This window comes from Macrobrachium rosenbergii, chromosome 58 (assembly GCF_040412425.1).
Source record: "Macrobrachium rosenbergii isolate ZJJX-2024 chromosome 58, ASM4041242v1, whole genome shotgun sequence".
NCBI lineage: Eukaryota > Metazoa > Arthropoda > Malacostraca > Decapoda > Palaemonidae > Macrobrachium > Macrobrachium rosenbergii.
In genome coordinates this window covers 23604532-23623017 of record NC_089798.1, presented here as the reverse complement: position 1 = coordinate 23623017, position 18486 = coordinate 23604532, and the positions used below count along the sequence as shown (strand labels likewise).

At 44.4% G+C, this 18486-nt stretch overlaps 1 protein-coding gene and 2 non-coding genes across 3 annotated transcripts in view; all 3 read right to left on the bottom strand.

Moving 5' to 3' along the window:
- Window positions 1-18486, bottom strand: part of LOC136837165 (probable protein phosphatase CG10417) — a 224056-nt gene that overhangs the window by 188884 nt on the left and 16686 nt on the right. Inside the window, exon 2 of the mRNA XM_067101836.1 lies at window positions 12878-13130. Within this exon, the coding sequence (XP_066957937.1) occupies window positions 12878-13130 (253 nt within the window). The remainder of the gene's footprint in view (window positions 1-12877; window positions 13131-18486) is intronic.
- LOC136837334 (5S ribosomal RNA) lies at window positions 16689-16807 on the bottom strand. Its single transcript, XR_010852649.1, has one exon. It is a non-coding gene; the product is annotated as a 5S ribosomal RNA (ribosomal RNA).
- On the bottom strand, window positions 18348-18454 carry LOC136837330 (U6 spliceosomal RNA). Its single transcript, XR_010852645.1, has one exon. It is a non-coding gene; the product is annotated as a U6 spliceosomal RNA (small nuclear RNA).

Genomic DNA, 18486 nt, shown 5'->3' with positions numbered 1-18486 from the left:
TACCTTGTATTCAGAAAAACTTATACAAAACACCAACTAAATGGGGAGGCTGGGAGGGATGTTACTTAAATAGCTGGCAAATATTGAAATAAAAATTTCATTGTGAGAATCTGCATTATTTGCGATGAAACTTACCAACTACTAAGATTGCTGAATACCACAGTATAAAGGAGGTGGATTAGTGCAGCTTTCTAAAAAAAAATCCCCAAGCCAAGAGACTAACAGATTCTCACAAGAAACTTGAAACAATCCTTAATTTCTGTGGTATTCTTCCTGAAGAGTATTGCTGCCAGAATGGTGGATCCACATAAGGTTGTAAGGCCCTTGGGAACAACTGCGGGAGGGACCCTTATGGGGGGTTGCTACTTCCAGGAGAGTTGGGGTAATAAAGATCCCTGTGCCTCGGTCTGATAAGCCCACCTATAGATTTAAAGGTACACTCCTATACAAGTGTACCTTCACACTCCCCACAACAAAAAACCTAATCAAGAAAATACATGTGACTGAAACAAATGATATCAAATCTGACCTTAACCACATCTGTAAGGGATAGTTTCATAACTGTGACTGCAGGAGTAGCTCTTATGGCTGCAAAGAGAGAACTTTATTCAACAAGAGTGAATGCGGTATAAGCTCCTTTAGTTAAAGCTTTTTAAGAACTAAAGGAAGAGTCTCCGAACCATTATCATCATCATCCGCGGCAGCAGAAAATTACACATCTGGTGGTAAATCAGCTGCTAAGTTGTTTGAAGCAGGAGAGACTGTCAGCAAGATACAAGAGCAGCGAGGCAATGGAAACACCCCAGGTAAGGTTAAGTAAGGTGACTGTGTCACATAAAGATGAATAGCTGATACAGATGTGGGTAGGGTCAGCTAGTCAGCGACAGTAATCAGCAACTTGGCAGACATAAGGAGGTTCAATGATGCCACAGACGACTCAACTCTTGTTATCCTGAGCACTTCTCTTTTAGCCCGCTAGGTAATAAGGATATCAAGCCTAGCAGCAATACTATCTCTGTCTGTAAGGAGACAGGAGGAAAAGAAAAGTTCATAGCGAAAGGAGAGCTGCTGATAGACACAAACGGAATCAAAGTACACTACAGACCAAAAGGACTGGAGGTGAAAGAGAAAAAGAAGCGTCAAGAAGAGGTAAAGGACCTCTGGGAGAAGATGGCGAAGAACAAGAAAAATGACATTTTTATGATAAAATGATGTTTCATTATACTTACCAAAACACTGTAAAAGCTTTTATCTCTTTAAAATCGACACGTCCGAGATATAAATTTTCAAACTTTGTTTGGGAACGCTGATACAATTGGTGAGGAGACTGCTGGTTCCACCGGATGCCGTGGGGGGTAGCGTGGCAGGAGACATACCCATAAACCCAGGTCAGTTTTATTCTCGGGCGTATTTGGAACGATCTCACGCGGCCCTTGCCTCAAACTGTTTGGGTTCCTTTGTCTGCTTGCACTTGGTTGTGGGCTCTCTCCTGGGTGAAGTACTCAATTGCCTGTTTATTTATCTAGCTAGCCTAGCTCTGGGATTTCGTAGCTATGTCGGATTCAAGCTTCGGGATCCAGAGTTTGGAGGTGGAATTTGTGCTCCAGCCAAACTAGTTAAACTCTAAATTACGATCGCCATTCTTTGTGTACAGCATGTAGGGGTCAAGAGTGTTCCCAGGAGAACACATGCAGTGAATGTATGGAATGGAGTCAGGAGTTTTGGCAAACATACAGTTCCCATCAGATTAAGCTGGTTAGGGATAGGGATAGGAAAGCCTTTAAGACAAGGACGAAGGAAGCTGAGTTATCATCTTCTTGGACGGTGTCATTGGCGTCACCTCCTCTACCGGCTGTTCCTTCCTCCTCTCCTACCCCCTCCTCTACAAGCTGCTCTTTCCCCTCTCATATTCCCCTCTTCAGACCAGCTTCCCAGTATGTTTTCCCTAAAGCCAAGCCCAGCCTCGAGGCTGATAAATCAGAAGTCCGTTCTTTTCAGAAATCAAATGGAAGCGCAAATGAACGGTTTCATGGAGTCGGTCTTAAGTTTAGTGCGTTACGTGGTAGTCCGGGCGTTAGCGTCGGTGATGACGTTGTGTTGGTGTTGGTGATAACAATGTGGTTGTTCGCGATCGCGTTTCAGGCGAGTCTGCTCGTTTTTTCTGAGTCTTTTGAGCAAAGGCACCATGTCCCGATGCCTTCTGAGGCTAGAAGACAGTCCGGCAGCTGGTGAAAAGGTCAGAAATTATTGCCCACGAAGCAGGCTCGTGTGAAGTCCTCTAAGGCACAGGAAAGCCTTAGTCCTGGTGGCGAAGTAGTAAGCTTGACTCACCTTGAAGCATCAAGCTTCAGGGAGACGTGAAAGTGATCCATCGACCTGATCTTCTCGCCATCGCCGAATCGTGGGATGGTGTCCCCAGAAACTTCATCAAGGCGGTCGGCAGTCGGCGACTACCTAAGGTTAAGCTCTCCAGGTGAGAGTAGCAGCAGTTCATCTTCAGTCTCTTCATATTCCAGCTCTTGGATCCCCCTCCTCGTCATCGCAAGTGGGATCAGACCTCTCCATCCCTTAAAGAGCCATCGTTCTTGGATAATTCCTGCCCTAGGGTTACTAAACTCTTCAAGAAAAGGACAACCAGCCCTATACCTGGTTGCTCAGCGTGGGGATCCGATCAAGAAGATACATTTCAGACGCTTCCTCCCAGGTCCCCTAGTGCAGTCAAGAGGCCTAGCCCTCTCCAGGAAGTTCCGCAAAGGGCCCGGCCCTCTTACCCCTCCTCCTGCACACGAAGTGTCTCATTCCTTTGGCTTACACCCTCGCCTCCCAGCACTCTATTCTGTTGGAAGGGAAGATAGAAAAGGTAGTCCGCAAAGTCCTTGGTATTCCCGAGGATAGAGAAGTATCCCTCCTCAACTCCTGGACGGTCTGGGCACGGAACCGATTCTTTCTGGTGAAGAGGAAGGCCCAGGTGAATCGGGCCTTCTTCACATTACGCTTCTCTACTCAGCTTTCTGCTGCAGTCGTACCATAACATTTTCAGCCGACAGCCCCGTCTTCTCCGACTTCTACCACCTGCCCAGCTGGGAAAACAAGGTCCTGCCTCTTCACTTCCTCTGGTACTCTCCACCGCCTCCAAGAAAGCATTAAAAGAGGTAGAGGCGTGGTTGGAAGCTAAGAGGTCCTCAGGTAATAAAAGTCAGGACTGCATCTGCCCTCCTTCAAAGCTGTCGAAAAGGAGGCAAAATTATTACAGCACAGGAGCTTCTCCTTCACTGGGATCCGTAATTTCAGCACAGGGGACTTGCCTGGTGGACCCTCAAGAAATTGAATGCACGCATTTCATTCGAGGCAGACAAGACCTTCTTTTCTGCCCTAGACGAGAACATTTTTCCAGGAACCTCTTCAAGCTCCTAGAGATTGTCAGCTTTATCGATTGGTCAATGGGAGCTGTTTTCAAACAGGTGGAGCAGGCTAATCTCATTAGAAGACGTCTTGGAAAAATCACGGGGTTCCTGTCCTGCACCGATATCGCTATCCATGATGCGTGCAGGCTGAAATTTCCTCCCTCTTCGCCATGGCCACTCTGAAGAAGAGGGAAACTTGGTGCTTCGTTCTTGTCTAAGGCTGTGACTTCTTCTCAGAGAACGGCTTTGATGTTCGCACCCTTTGACAAGGAGGGCCTCTTCCCAGAAGCAGTAGTGAAAGACGTCCTGTCAGCCATGGATAAGAGGGCGTCGTCACACACATCCTGTCTATGTCTTCCACAAGACCGAGGCCTGCTCCCATGCCTTTGACCAAGACGGTATCTCCTCTTAACAGGCATCCGTTTAGAACTCCAGGTCCAAACCTTACTCAAGGTCCCGCTACAACTCCAGGGGTCACAAGTTCTCCTCAAAGCCACAAGGTCAAATACCAGTAAGTAGGATCCCTGTCCTCCATGCGCCGGTGGGGCCAGACTCAGCCTCTTTTGGGAGGAATGGAGAGACAGAGGTGCAGATCAGTGGGTGGTGCAAGTGCTCCAGGAGGGGCTACAGACAGGAGCTACCAAAGCCTTACCTCTTGAAGGGAAACATGAATCATTACAGGGGAATTCTGGGTCATTCTCATCTTTGATAAATTTTGTGTAATGAAGCAAACACTAAACCCATACCCTGCAATAAACCAGCCACGCATGGATCCTTAGCCAAATGGGGAGCAGCAGAAGGCAGGGCAGAAATGACCGGCACAAAAAATTAAGGTTGAGGAGGGGGGGTGGGAGTTGAAGAAGGAATTTGAATACAGGTATCAGTAGTTTTAAATCCTGATCTAGGAGGAGGGGGAGGGAGTCAAAGAAGTAATTTGAAAACAGGTATCAGTAGTTTTGAATCCTGATCTAACAAGTTGCTTTTGTAATCTATCAGACTCCATATGTTTGAGATACTTAAGCACACATTCACTTTTATCAAAGACATTACACCTGTTATCTAAATCGCAAGTCTTTCCAAAGCATTCCATGTAAGAGGTATGCCTATCATGACTCAAGGAATACATCCTATTAAGACAACTGTCTGCTAAGCATGACCTTACACTTGACCAAGAAAACAAACTTCTGAAATACCACGCTTGCATTCACAATGGCATCAAAAGTTTTTCTGTATATGAGGTAAACATTTTGGTCTCACCCAGTGTGGGGTAGGTGAACTAGGCAGCAACTGTCATATGAGATCTAAGCCAATTATCCTTATTTTTGTTTACATTTGTTGAAGATGCGTGGACGTGAGTTTTAGCAGCTATCATAATAGCTGGTAAGTTTCACTGCAAATAATACAATCTATTAACATAGCCAGAATTCCTACAAAACCTAGTGTTTTTGTTCATAGTGTCAGTTGGAGACATCCTGAGCAAACAAAACAAAAAAGTAACACCATAAAAAAACACAGCCAACAGCAACTAGCAAATCACTGACAACCATCCTTGCCTTTGGCAAGAATTCTGACTAGAGCTAACATATCCAAGAAACACCTAATACAGAACAAGGGAACCAGACAATCATCTAGGTCAGCCATGAGATGATCTCCAACCTGAATGCCAAATCGTCTCCCAGCGCAAGGATATACTGTAGCTATCTTTTACAGTAAGTAAAATTCATCCCAAATAAGATCAATTATATAAGCTGAGGAAGTGGAAATTTAGCTTTGTGGCCGCTCATGATGGAATGCAACTGAACTGCATGACCTGGCTGACAGTACGAAGATGTACAGAAAGGCACAAATAAGGCAGTTTAGGTGGATAACACCCATGGCTCTCTAAATTTTTCGAAAACCTTTAGAAACTAAACTGCACAATTCCATCCTATATCCATTCATACAAACATTTTGTCCTCTGGCTGTAGACAATAACATAAATCTAAACTTATTAACTGGTCCCTCAAACACATTTGGAGAGGATTAGACTGTTCTTTTACAACCCTCTTACACAACTAAATATCAAACCCATCCCTACTTCTCCATCAAATCCCTTCTATTTGCAATTGTCGTGGAGGCAAGGACATGATCATCTATCTAATACTTGCTATGCCTACTGCGTAGGGGATTGATGTACCATTTGAATCACTATAACAAAACTTCACTCTGTGCATCCACACCATCAAATCTTCTATTAACTGTTATGAGGAAGGCCAAGCACAGACAGGGCAGTTGTTAACATCGGAACAGAATACGGCTCTCAACAGAGGTAAACAAAATGAAATAAAATTCATGAAAATTTCTGGGGGGTTAGGTTGAGTACAGCAATACTGCACACAATCATATGAAGACTTCCAACTAGCTTTAAGCATAACCAACTGCTCAAAATGATATTTTCATAATAAAATAAATTTTTGAACATACTTGCCTGGTAGTTATATATATAGCTTAAGTCCCTGACGTCACGGCAGAATTTCAAAAACTTCATGGCAATCGCCGATCGGTAGTCAGGTGAACCACCTGTGCGCCCTCTACCCAGGTACCTGGAACCATTCCAACTATTCCTCAGATCTTCCATGCCCCTAGTCTCTAGAGGGGGGAGGGTGGAATTTAATTATATATAACTACCAGGTAAGTATGTTCAAAAATTTATTTTATTATGAAAATATCATTTTTAAACATCTAACTTACCTGGTAGTTATATATATAGCTGATTGACACCTTTGGTGGAGGGTCAGAGACAGCCAACATCGTTGGAATTTGCTTAAGGGTTAATAAACCAACTTAAGGTCCTTACCTGGATTAAGGAAGCTGACTTCAATGAACTCCCTCATTTTGTCTGCTTTCCTTAAGAGGTCCAGCGATCCACTCAGGGGGCTGAAGACCTCTAGGAGCTGCCAACCGGTGTACCAACCTCTATGTGACAGACAACCTATAATACCCTTGTTCCGGGCGCCACCAAGGAACAAAAATGATCATTTGACTAAAATTGATGATTGTGGAAGACTGCATTCAATCTTCACAAACAACCATAAAATTTCAACCATTCCAAGGTAAGAACAAAGGGTATTGTTTTATGGAATTGGATTAAGGAAGCTGAGTTCAATGAACTCCCCCTCATTATGTCTGCATTCCTTAAGAGGTCCAGCGATCCACTCAGGGGGCTGAAGACCTCTAGGAGCTGCCAACCGGTGTACCAACCTCTATGTGACAGACAACCTATAATACCCTTGTTCTGGGCGCCACCAAGGAACAAAATGATCATCTGACTAAAATCAATGATTGTGGAAGACTGCGTTCAATCTTCACAAACAACCATCAAATTTCAACCATTCCAAGGCAAGAACAAAGGATATTATTTTATAGGATTGGATTAAGGAAGCTGACTTCAATGAACTCCCCCTCATTATGTCTGCATTCCTTAAGAGATCCAGCGATCCACCCAGGGGCTGAAAATCTCTAGGGGCTGTCAACCGGTGTATAACCTCTATGTGACTAGATCTCCTCTCAATACCCTTGTTCGGGCTCTACCAAGGAACTTTCATCCCAATGATTGCGGAAGACTGCGCCCAGTCTTCACAAACAACCATAAAAATTCTCAATTCCAAGGTAAGAAAAAGGGTATTGGTTTATGGGATTGTAGGGGTATTCCCTCTCCCATTACTGACTTAGATGCTATAAACGGACAGCGTATAGCAATCTTCGTGATAATGTCTTGACTTGTTTTAGATAGTGAGAGGCAAATACTAACTTGCTTCTCCAGAAGGTCGTGTCCAAGATACTCTGCAGGGACCTGTTCTGTTTAAGAGCTACAGAGGTTGCTACTGCCCTGACCTCGTCGTCTTTACTTTCAGAATCTTGTAGTCTATCTCTCTACATTCCATATTTGCTTCTTTTATCAACTGTCTGATAAAATAAAACAGAGCATTCTTCGACATCTATACAGAGAGCTTTTTGACTGAGCACCAAAGCCCTTCTGAATTCCTTCTTCAATCCTTTGTCCTATCCAGGTAGAGCCTTAGAGCCCTTACCGAATAGGACTCTCTCTCTCTCCTCCCCTGTTATGTCCGTTAGGTTCGAATCTCGAACGTTCTGGGCTAGGGTTGTGATGAGTATTCATTTTTTGCAAGGAAGCCTAGTTGCAGTGAGCAGATTGCCTTGCCTTGTATAAAATCTATATTCTTGCTGAGAGCATGTAACTCACTAACTCTTTTCGCTGAGCCCAAACTGACCAAGAAAAGAGTTTTCATGGTGAGGTCCTTTAAAGATGTCCTCTGCAAGGGATCGAACCTACTTCCCCATGAGGAACCTCAGGACCACGTCTAGGTTCCATGCTGGTGAGTTCTCTATATACAAATTTGGGTTACAGAAATATTGGAAGAGGACACATGGTTGTCCTTGCACCATCCTCTAAATACCTCCCACTTGGATTGGTATACCTTAATGGTGGATAACTTCCTTGATTTGCGATATAGCACCAGCTACCTCCTTCAAAAACTTCTGGCTCTTGTGAGTTTTCCGATAGTCCAAAAACAGTTACTAGTAGCGCTTGTAGGTTTTGATAATATCTTTCCAAGTGGGGTTGTTTGAGTAGATCTACTCTCTGAGGTAGGCTACTCGGGATGTCCACCATCCAATCCAGTACTTCTGGGAACCAATCTCTTGTCGTTTAGTAAGGGGGCCACAAGGGTCATTCCGGTCCTCTGATGTGACACAAATTTTTTCAGTACCCTGTGTATTATCTTGAAATAGGGAAATGCATACACGTCCAAGTTGGACCAGTCCACCAGGAACGCAGCGTCTATGTATATAGCCCGGGATCTGGTACTGAGAGCAGTAAGTGTCCAACCTCTTCGCCACATGCTGTGGCGAAGAGATCTATGCAAGGACGCCCCCAAAGTCCTGATGTAGCGTTCATTCTTTTGAGAGGACTTTATTTCCTGCTCAGAATGTCCGCCCTCACATTTTTTCTCCCCTTGGATAAAGTGGGTTACTAGTTTTACATTCTTCTCCTTTTTGCCCAAAGAAGAGATTCTCTTGTTGTCTCGTATAGAGACCTGGAGTGAGTGCCCCCTTGTTTGCTGATGTAGGCCAACGCTGCCGTGTGTTGTCGGTGTTGACCTGCACCTCTTTGTTCCCACTGTATTCAAACTCCCTGAGAGCTAGAAGGATTGCAGTTAGTTCCTTCTAATTGATGTTTAACTCCTCCTGCTCTCTGGTCCAGGAGCCCGAGACTTTTTATTTCCCTGTGTTGCTCCCCATACTGAGTCCGACGCGTCCGGATAACAACACTAGGTCTGGGTTCCTCTAATATAGAGAAGGGACCTCCTGGAGCTTGACGGGGACGTTCCACCACTACAAATACGGTCTTATTGGTCCCGAAATGGGGATGCACTTGGTCTCCAGTTCTATTTCCTTGTCCCAGTTTTGATTTAGATGAAACTGTAACGGACATAGAATTAACCTCTCAAAGGAGACAAACTGTTCCAGCGAGGAAAGGGTTCCCAGCAGACTCATTCATTCCTTTGCCAAGCATGACTGTCTCTTTATAAAGTTCTGAAATTTTCTTGAGGCTTGTCCTGTCTTTGCAATAAACGGAAAAGCCCGAAAATCCTGACTCTGAATCTTCATCCTAAGGCATAGAACCTCTTGGGATGGGATCAGCTGAGATTTCTATCTGTTTATCAGTAGACCTAATTCTTTGTTAGACGCTGATGCCAGTGCATCTTTGCCAGTGCATCTTGCGTCCTGAACTAACTCCACGTCTTGGCTTCCAATATCTTGAAGCCTGACGTCCAATGCCTTGACGCTTGACGTCTTGGGTTCATTGACGATTGTCATCATGGTATTTCACTCCTAGATGCTTGACGCCACTGCATCCAGCGTCTAGAGTTTCATTCACTACGTTCAGCGTCTTAAACTTCTGGACGTCTAGAAGCTTTAGTTGGACGTCCATTATCCTTCTTCTGTTTGCCTGGTTGTCACGCTTGCAGCCGGGAAGACAAAGTCTGCTGCATATTTTATAGTAAAGCTATATGCGGGGCTTCCTGCTGTTGGGGACAGGCTGGGGAAGCCTCAACTACGGCAATTATTTCCTTCTCATCGTCAATAATGGACCGTGGAGGGGTTCCGCAGACGAGTACCAATCCGAAGGAGGAAGAGGAGGATGTACGGAAGGCAGCACAGTGTCCGCCACGCTCTTGCAGCCCGGTATCCTGACTGAATAGAACTGTCTACGTTTGTTCTTAGTAGGAGAGCTACCCTTGGGGCTGGAAGGGAAGAGCTCCGGGCTGCTGCTATGACTACAATCTGTAGTCTATGAAGTGTTATCATGACGTCCCTCAATATTAGGTAACTTGCTCTTGAGAGGTCTCGGCTCCAGAGCCAGACGTCAACCTTTTCTGTTTAGGCCGAAAGAGAGAGACCGAAACTATAAAACCTTTCCCGTGGACGAACTTCAGAAAATTCTTGGAGATCGGGTGCATGGGGACGTGAAAATACGCATCCTGGAGGTCCAGTGAGGCCATCCAGTCATGCTGTCTGACCGCTGCTAGAACCGATTTTGTCGTTTCCATAGCGACCTTTGTTTATTGCACAAAAAAGTTGAGTGCAATCCCGTCTAGCACCGGTCTCTAACCCCCCAAGCATTTGGGGATCAGGAATAACCGAATGTAGAATCCTGGGGAATTCGGATCCTGAACTCTCTATCTGGTCTCCTTTTGCAACATCATAGACACTTGTTGCTGTAGAACCTTTGCCTTGGTTCTGTCGTTGCATTTGGCAGAAAGGTCGAATTGTCTTATTACTAGAGGGGGCCTACTCAGGCTGGACAGTCCGGCTCCTATCGCAGTCTGCAGGAGAAGAAAGGCAGGTCCTCCTTCTTCCCTGTGTAGAGCCTCTTCTCGTTGTAATTCATCTACCCGCCCTAGAGGAACCTCTATCGGAGGGCCGACCACGAAAGAGCTGAGATACCTGAAACACAGGAACCTCAGCCTTACTCTTTTTAGCGATGAAAGTCGTAGGTAGGACTTTTCTTGCTGTTTTAGATCTTAAATCTTACGTGGTTTTCTGGGCCAAAGATGAAAAGGCCTCTATACCAAACCTTGAGAGAAGGGGTGAGAGGAAAAAAGAGGTATAAATCAATTCTGATTTTGATTGGACGTGACCCCATTAGCCAGGAAAGAGCAAAGATGGGCCCTTTTCTTCAGGAGTCCCTCTGAGAAAGGTGCAGTTGATTCGTTGGAACTATCTCCGAGTCCTTTATCCATACACGACATCAGATATATGAGTTCTTCGGTGTCAGTCGTGTTGAATAATTCCATCTTCCTTATTAAATCTCCAAATTCTTTTGAGGGGGTGGTCCAATTCTGATATCGACCAACAACTTCGTTTTCCCCATGGCCACTCGACGAGAAGAGTCAACAAGATTCGAGAAGGTTCCTGGGAAGGGGCAGGTATTTCGAGGCCGAACGATTCTCCAGTTTGATATTAAACGCTAGACCTTGAACTAGTTTGGTTGGAGGAAAAACAAAGGCTGTCTTTCATTGTTTCTCCTTCGAAAGTATCCATTCTTCGTAAATGCTGCCCTCTTAGACGCCTTCACAAGAGTAAATTCTGAAGGCGGGGAACGAGGAGCAGTCAGGATAAATTTCTCTGGGAAAAATTTCCGAAAATAGCTTCATAAGCCTTTTCAAGTCTGATAAAAGCTGATGGCCTTTTATATTGTCTTCGTCAGAAATCTCTACAATAGGATTCACAGGAGAATGCGGATATTATCATTCTCTTCTTCCGATTTTCGAAGACGGAAGTAGCGACGTCTTTCAAAATATCATCTTGACGCCTTGGCGCCCAGGCCCCAGTCTCTTGACGCCTGGCGTGTTAAAAGTCCATTTTCTTGAAGCTTAATGTCTTAGCGTCCAGCTTCATGACGCCTGGCGTCCTGGCGTCTAACTTCTGGCGACACTTGACGTCCAGGCGTCCAGCTTCAGCTCTCGACGCCTGACATCCTGGCGTCCAGCTTCTCAACGCCCTGGCGTCCTGGCGCGCCAGCCCTGGCGCGACGCTTCGGCGCCCTGGCGTCCAGCTTCGTTAAGCCGACGCCGTCCTGGCGTCCATACTTCTAACTTTCGCTGTCCCATCAAACCTAGAGGTTACTTGAGAACTGGCCGCCTGTGCAACATCGGTCAAAAGCTTCCTCCGGTTGACGTACAGCAACCAATGGACGAAAAACACTTTAACCTCGCCTTTCCTATGGCGAGGGTGAGCGTCCTGGGAAACGCGTCAACAGGTACGCTCGAGGGGACGACTGCTCAGTAGCTAAAGCCTCTTGCCTCCCTTCGTCTGTCGACTTTCCTTCTCACAGGGGTTGGTGAGCTTGGAAGAGGTCTAGGACTAGGAGCACAACAGGACCGAGCGGTCGCACTCTCCACTGCACTTACACTAACAACATATTAACACTTGTATTTTTTAGATCTCTTATTATCGATCACATATTATCCCTGTCTTCTGAGAGGGATTTTACCTGTTGGGCCAGGGTCTGAATGGCAGCCAACAAATCATTAAGTATTGAGTCCTTACCTGTTTCAGTAGGGGGTTCAGAGACTACCACTACGGGAGAAGGATCAATAGGATAGTTATCAAGGGGAAAAGAATTAACTATTCCCTGGTTATATCAAGAAGAGTGAGAAACAGTACTCTTGGCTCTTCTGAGCCAGTCTTTCATTCCCGTTCTTCAGACATACTAAGTGGGGATCCAAGGAGACTTTAGCAAGCCGCTTGCATCCCCACACACACATTTTCACACTCGATGAAGTCAGATATGTTATAAGAAAATCCAAAAGCGAACAAGCGAAAGCCAAGCCAAAGTGTACTTCACCAAAATAAGTTGCGAAAAAAAAAACACAGGCTACGAGCGAAATTCCATCGATGTTACCGACACAGCGGCAGGGAAGATCTGAGGAATAGTTGGAATGGTTCCAGGTACCTGGGTAGAGGGCGCACAGGTGGTTCACCTGACTACCGATCGGCGATTGCCGCGTTTTTTGAAATTCTGCCGTGACGTCAGGGACTTAAGCTATATATATAACTACCAGGTAAGTTAGATGTTTAAAAAAGAGAACTTTTGGTCAAAAACATGAAAACTGACCACTTTACCATCACAAAAATTGATCAATTATAAATTACACTATCAATACTAAACATTAAAATAATAACATTACGCATTTACAAAAGGGTAATGAAATCACAGTATATACAAGACACAGCAACCCTTAATCTTATTGCTTTTACGTAATGTAATGCATCAGAAGGATATTTTAGCATATGAAATCAATAGGTGCCACAACATGTTCAGGTCAGCTATGATCCCAAGGTTCTATATAATCTGAGACCAGATTCCATGGTTACTTTTTAAACATACTGAAAGGCTGACTTACCATCATCTTTTGTGCCAGCAATTTGCTTGAGAATATTGACAACCTCTGGCTTTACCAAGGTTGAATCAAAAGCAAGAAAAGCCTTCTTTAGACAGTCAGGAACGTTCTTATTATCTTGCTTGGAAATGAACTGTTTAATGAACTCGGGTAACTTTAGAGCTGTGTATGCTGCCACTTCATGTCCTCCATGACCATCATATACGGCAAAGAGGTGAGTATCTCCGTCAAATTCTAAGATGGAATTATGAGCATCCTGAAAAAAAAAAATAAAGATCAGAAAAACTTAAAACATTCAGAATCATCTGACAGATACAAAACACTCTCTTATGTAAGCATACTACTGTACTTTGGTATCTAAGAGAGAATTTATTATAGTATTGGTAATCTTGCTTTTCTGGGAATAAGATTATTATTATTATTAAAAAATAGTTCAACCAGACCACTGACTATCAGCTCCCACAGGGCTGGCCTGAAGAATTTGAATGAAATACCAGGTCTAGGTCAGAGTCCAAGCACTGGGACCAAACAGGTCATTTGGTGTGGTGATGAATGAATGAAAATAAAACTAACAAAGGCACATGCTTCTACACTGGAACACATACACATAAGAAATACATTTACTCATATTTCCAAAAATACAGACTTGAAAAAAAAATAAAACTCAAAATAAGTTAATTAACATTTTAAAATTTTGTTTTTAAAATTCAACAAATGCCCTAAGGGTTTTCACATTTTCTTTATTCACTTCTTTTTATATTCTACCAATTAAGTTACAGTTCTTCATGAATATTAAAATTGGAATAACTGACAATGTAGAGGATTCTGACAAAATTTCCCTCATTGATTTATTTCCAAAAGCTGACAATCGTGCACACTCACAAATACAATTTTTGACTGTTATTAATCACGCGTACACTGAGCATGGGAGCTGGAGCATTTTCTAACGCCACTGTCTCCTGAGGGGAGGAGGGAGGGCTGGCCCAAGGATTAGACAATAATATGAATATATATCTGCCAGGTAAGTATGAACAAACTTTATTTTATCATTAAAATATCATTTTGTTCATGAGACTTACCTGCCAGATATATATATAGCTGAATACCACCTTTGGAGGGGGTAGAGACAGCCAAGAATTAAAAACCAATTATTGGTAAAATTATTTTGGTTCCTTATCTGATAGCGTAGCTGACTGAGTGGTTACTGTCACTCTAGTCTGCTTCTGCTTTACTAGAGACCCCAGCGAGGTAGTGACCTATATAGCTGGCGACTTCTAGATGATCTGTCAACGGGGCGTGACCACAATGTGACTAGATCATAGACCATACAAAGAGGACAAAAGAGCATTACTAACCACCTAACCAACACCTAAAGCGTTAGTTTGCAAAGGATTGGGAAGACTGCCTCCAGTAGTCGACCCAACAACCACAAAAACACAATTAAAAAGGGGATAGGATCAGAGTTACCCCTGTCCCCAAGGTTGCTGAAGCAGCAATGTATGGTCCCAGCGAAAAGCAATTTTCGTATGCTACCTAAACATCTTGCCAAGAGTGTGAGGCAAACACCGAATTGACTTCGCCAAAATGTGGCACTAAAAATGTCACTGAGTACCATATTTTTCTTGAACAACGCCATGGAGGTAGCAACTGCCCTCACCTCGTGAGCGTTAACTCTCAACAACTTGAAGTTGGAGTCGTCACAACTAGAGTGTGCGTCCTTAATGACGTCCCTAATGAAGAATGCCAGTGCATTCTTCGACATAGGTTTAACTGGTTGCCTCACAGAACACCATAAAACATCCAATGGACCACGAGTGTCCCTGTTCTTTTAAGGTAGTACTTGAGAGCTCTAACTGGACATAGAACTCCCTCAGGTTCCTGTCCAATAAGGTCTGCTAAACCTTTAATTTCAAAGTGTCTAGGCCAAGGGTTAGAAGACCTATCATTCTTAGCCAAGAACTTAGGGCTTAAAGAATAGACAGCATTGTGTTCCTTGCTTGAAGCCCACATGACGGCCTCTCCTAACTTCTCTCTCTCACTCTCTTCAGAGCCGAATGAGGAATGCCGTTTTCGAGTAACATCCTTAAGAGATGCAGAGTGGAGAGGCTCAAAAGGACTAAACATCAAAAACTTGAGCATTACGTCCAAGTTCCAAGCAGGGGAATTCAGCTGAGGAACCTTGGACGTCTTGAAAGAGCTCGTAAGATCGTGGAGGTCCTTATTGTCAGACAAAGCTAATCCTCTGTGTCTGAATACAATCGAAAGCATGCTCCGATAACACTTGATAGTCGGAACTGCTATATCGAGTTTTTCTCTTAAGTAAAGGAGAAAATCCGCAACCTGGCTCACAGTGATAGAGGAAGAGGAAAAAGCCCTTCTTTCTACACCAACCTTTGAAGGTTGCTCACTTCGCTAGATATATCCTTTAGATGAAGAACTTCTGGCTCTAGCGATGGCCCGTGCCACCTGGCCAGAAAAAACCCCTTCGCTCTGACCAAGTTTCGATAGTCTGAAAGCAGTCAGGTTCAGAGCGGGAGATTCAAAGATATCTCGTGAAGTGGGTTTGTATGAGCAGGTCTGCTCTCATAGGAAGGGTCCTCGGAACGTCTACCAACCAGAAGAGAAACTCCGAGAACCAGTGGTTCAAGGCCAAAACGTGGGGATGAGAGTCATCCTCGTCCCTTGTGAGGCCGCGAACTTGCGTATGACTTCTCCCCCAGAATTTAGAACGGGGAAAAGGCGTAAACATCTATTCCCGTCCAATCCCAGGGAAGAGCAACTATCGCAACTGCCCCAGGGTCGAGTACAGATGAGCTTTATAGAGGGAGCCTCGCTGTTCTTGAGGTCGTGAAAATATCCACAAGATGGCGACCCCAAAAATTTCCAAAAATCTTGGCAAACCTCCTGATGAAGGGTCCATTCCTTCGGCAGGAGTTGATGGCGCCAACAGAGCAGGTCTGCTCGAACATTTTCGACCCCTGCAACAAAACTTGTGAGAATCGAAATGTTGCGAGCATAGGCTCAAAGAATAATCTCTCTTGCAAGGCTGAACAGGAACAACAAGTAGTATTGTCCGAGTTTGCTAGAACTACACGATTGCAAACTTGGACCTCGAAGAATTGGAGAGCTAAAAGATAGCCGCCAAATCTTTGAAGTCGATGTGCCAGGACACCTGTTCCTCTCTCCAGGTTCCTAACACTTCCTCTCCCTCTAGTGTTGCCCCCCAACCTGTTCGACCCGTCGGAAAAACAACACTAGGTTGGGGTTCAGAAGCTTGAGGGAGATCCCTTTCTGCAATTCCGTTGGATCGAGCCACCACCACAGATCCTCTTTATATAAGGAAGAATTCTCAATTCCTCTTTCAAGTCTTCCTTGCTTTGCCAGTTCTCCAACAAAAGAACTGAAGAGGCCTGAGATGCAGACTCCCAGAAAACAAACTTCTCCAGCGAGGAAATGGTCCCCAGCAGACTCATTCCTTCCTTCACCTAGCATGTTTCCTTTTCCAAGAAGGCCGAGACTTTTTCGTACATAGAAGTTGCCGTTCTTGCGACGGAGACGCTATAAAAGCCGCTGAATAGATCTGAATTCCCAGACACAATGGACAGTGAGGGGATCAGCTGCGACTTCTCCACAGACCAGAAGTCCCAGGGACTTCACGAGTTGCAGAGTCAACTGAAGGTCCTCCAGATACCTTCGCCGACGACGCTCGAATCAACCAGTCGTCCAAGTAGAGTGAGATCCTGACGTGCGACAGATGCAACTGCATCGCAACGTTTTTCATGAGACGTGTAAACACCCTCGGAGCAAAATGTGACGCCAACAGCATCTGGTGTTCCCAGGCGGTCAACCATCCAAGTACTGACCAGACCCAACGTTGCTTAACTTCGCTGATCGGACGAGAAGCGGTGTTTTCAACGTGGTATGGCCGTTGTGCAGAGTCCAAAGCAGAGAGCCCTGAACTGGTACGTCTAGTCCCCAAGACAACCTGAGATACTTCACCGAACGTGGATGAATTGGGGCGTGAAGATAAGTATCTTGGAGATCCAAAGATACCATCCAATCCCCGGGATGAAGGGCTCCTAGTATTGACTGCGAGGTCTCCATCTTGAACTTTTCCTTCCGGACCAAGTTGTTCGACTGTTGACGTCCAAGACGGGTCTCCAGCCTACTGAAAGTTTTGGGACTAGAAACAATCTGTAGTAAAATCCCGGGAACACCGAGTCCAAGACCTGTTCCACTGCTCTCCGCTCGAACATCTGTTCGAGCAGGTCAAACAAATTTTCTGTTTGACAGGAAGGCAGTTGGGAAACAAAAACAAAGGAGGAGGAGACAGGAAGGGAATCAAGTAACCTCTCTCTAACAGTAGGAGGGACCAAACGTCTGCCCCTCACTCTTTCCAGGCTTGTGCAAAATGAAGCCTGGTTGCAAAGGGAGTCTGGAGATGAAAGGAGTCACTTGCTACCTCTCTTGAAGTGACATTCCTTCGGGAAAAAACTCTCTCGTGTGTGCGGGTCTCGTGTTGCTTCCCATGGAAGCCCCTTTGTTATGCAAAAACATTTAGCTTTCGTTTACTTTTTGTATCTGAGATCGGTGAAGAGTTATGAAGGAGATGCAGTTTGAATGTCGATAACTTTAGTTTGAGAAAAACGATATTTTTGCTTCTCTGTGTATTTATTTGCTTGCCGTTACACAGTTTGATGTTTTATGACATAATGAAAAGCCAAAAAATAGACCTGCAAAACAATATAACTTTTTTTCAAAAAATGAAAAAAAATGAGAGCAAGTGTCAAAACACATCTGAGGTTGGTCCATGCACGCAGTTGGACAGCTCCCAGACTAAGCTCTGAGCTGCTACTGACTGACTACTGACTGACTGACACCAGCCCTGAAGCATTCCTGTCTTTTCGCTGATCTTGAAGAGGTCCAAGGGTTGGTGGTCCATCGCATTAGATATTATTTCATAGCTAAAAGAAGAAATTACCACCGATATACTGACAATATCAATTACATTATATGAAAATGTAATTTGACTATGATAGGTTACTGTTTTTGTTTATAACTCAACTGTGCCTGCTTTTAAATAAAACTTTCTGAGAAGATAGTCAGGATATGTATGATGCCATAATATAAAATATCCCAGAAAATTTTTGGTAGATAAAGACTTCCTCATCTTGATTTTTTTTTTCAAAACGCCTCCTTAAGACAAAGACAACTGCGAAGGTGGAGAGAGAGGAGCCGAAGGTTGAAAAGTCTCAGGAAACAGATCCTTAAGAAAAAAGCCAGAGTCTGATAATCAGAGGAAGAAGAAGACGAAAGAAGTTTCTCTTCATCCAAAGGCTGTGACGAAAGAGGATGTTCTTCCGCAGCTGGCGGGTCTTGAGTGAGTGGTGAAAGTAGTTCCGATTCGCCGATACGTAAGCGGGAACTCCCGCGAACGAAGAAGTCGTCAACTAGAGTACGTATAGTAAACATAAAAAATGTGGAACGCTTCACGATTAGCGTGTCATCATCCTTGCGCAAGAGCCATGCTAATCTTCTCTGTATCGTTCCAATTAGTATATGTACTGCCGAAGCAAGTACTGGCTAAATTAAGAAGGACATCAGATGTTGAA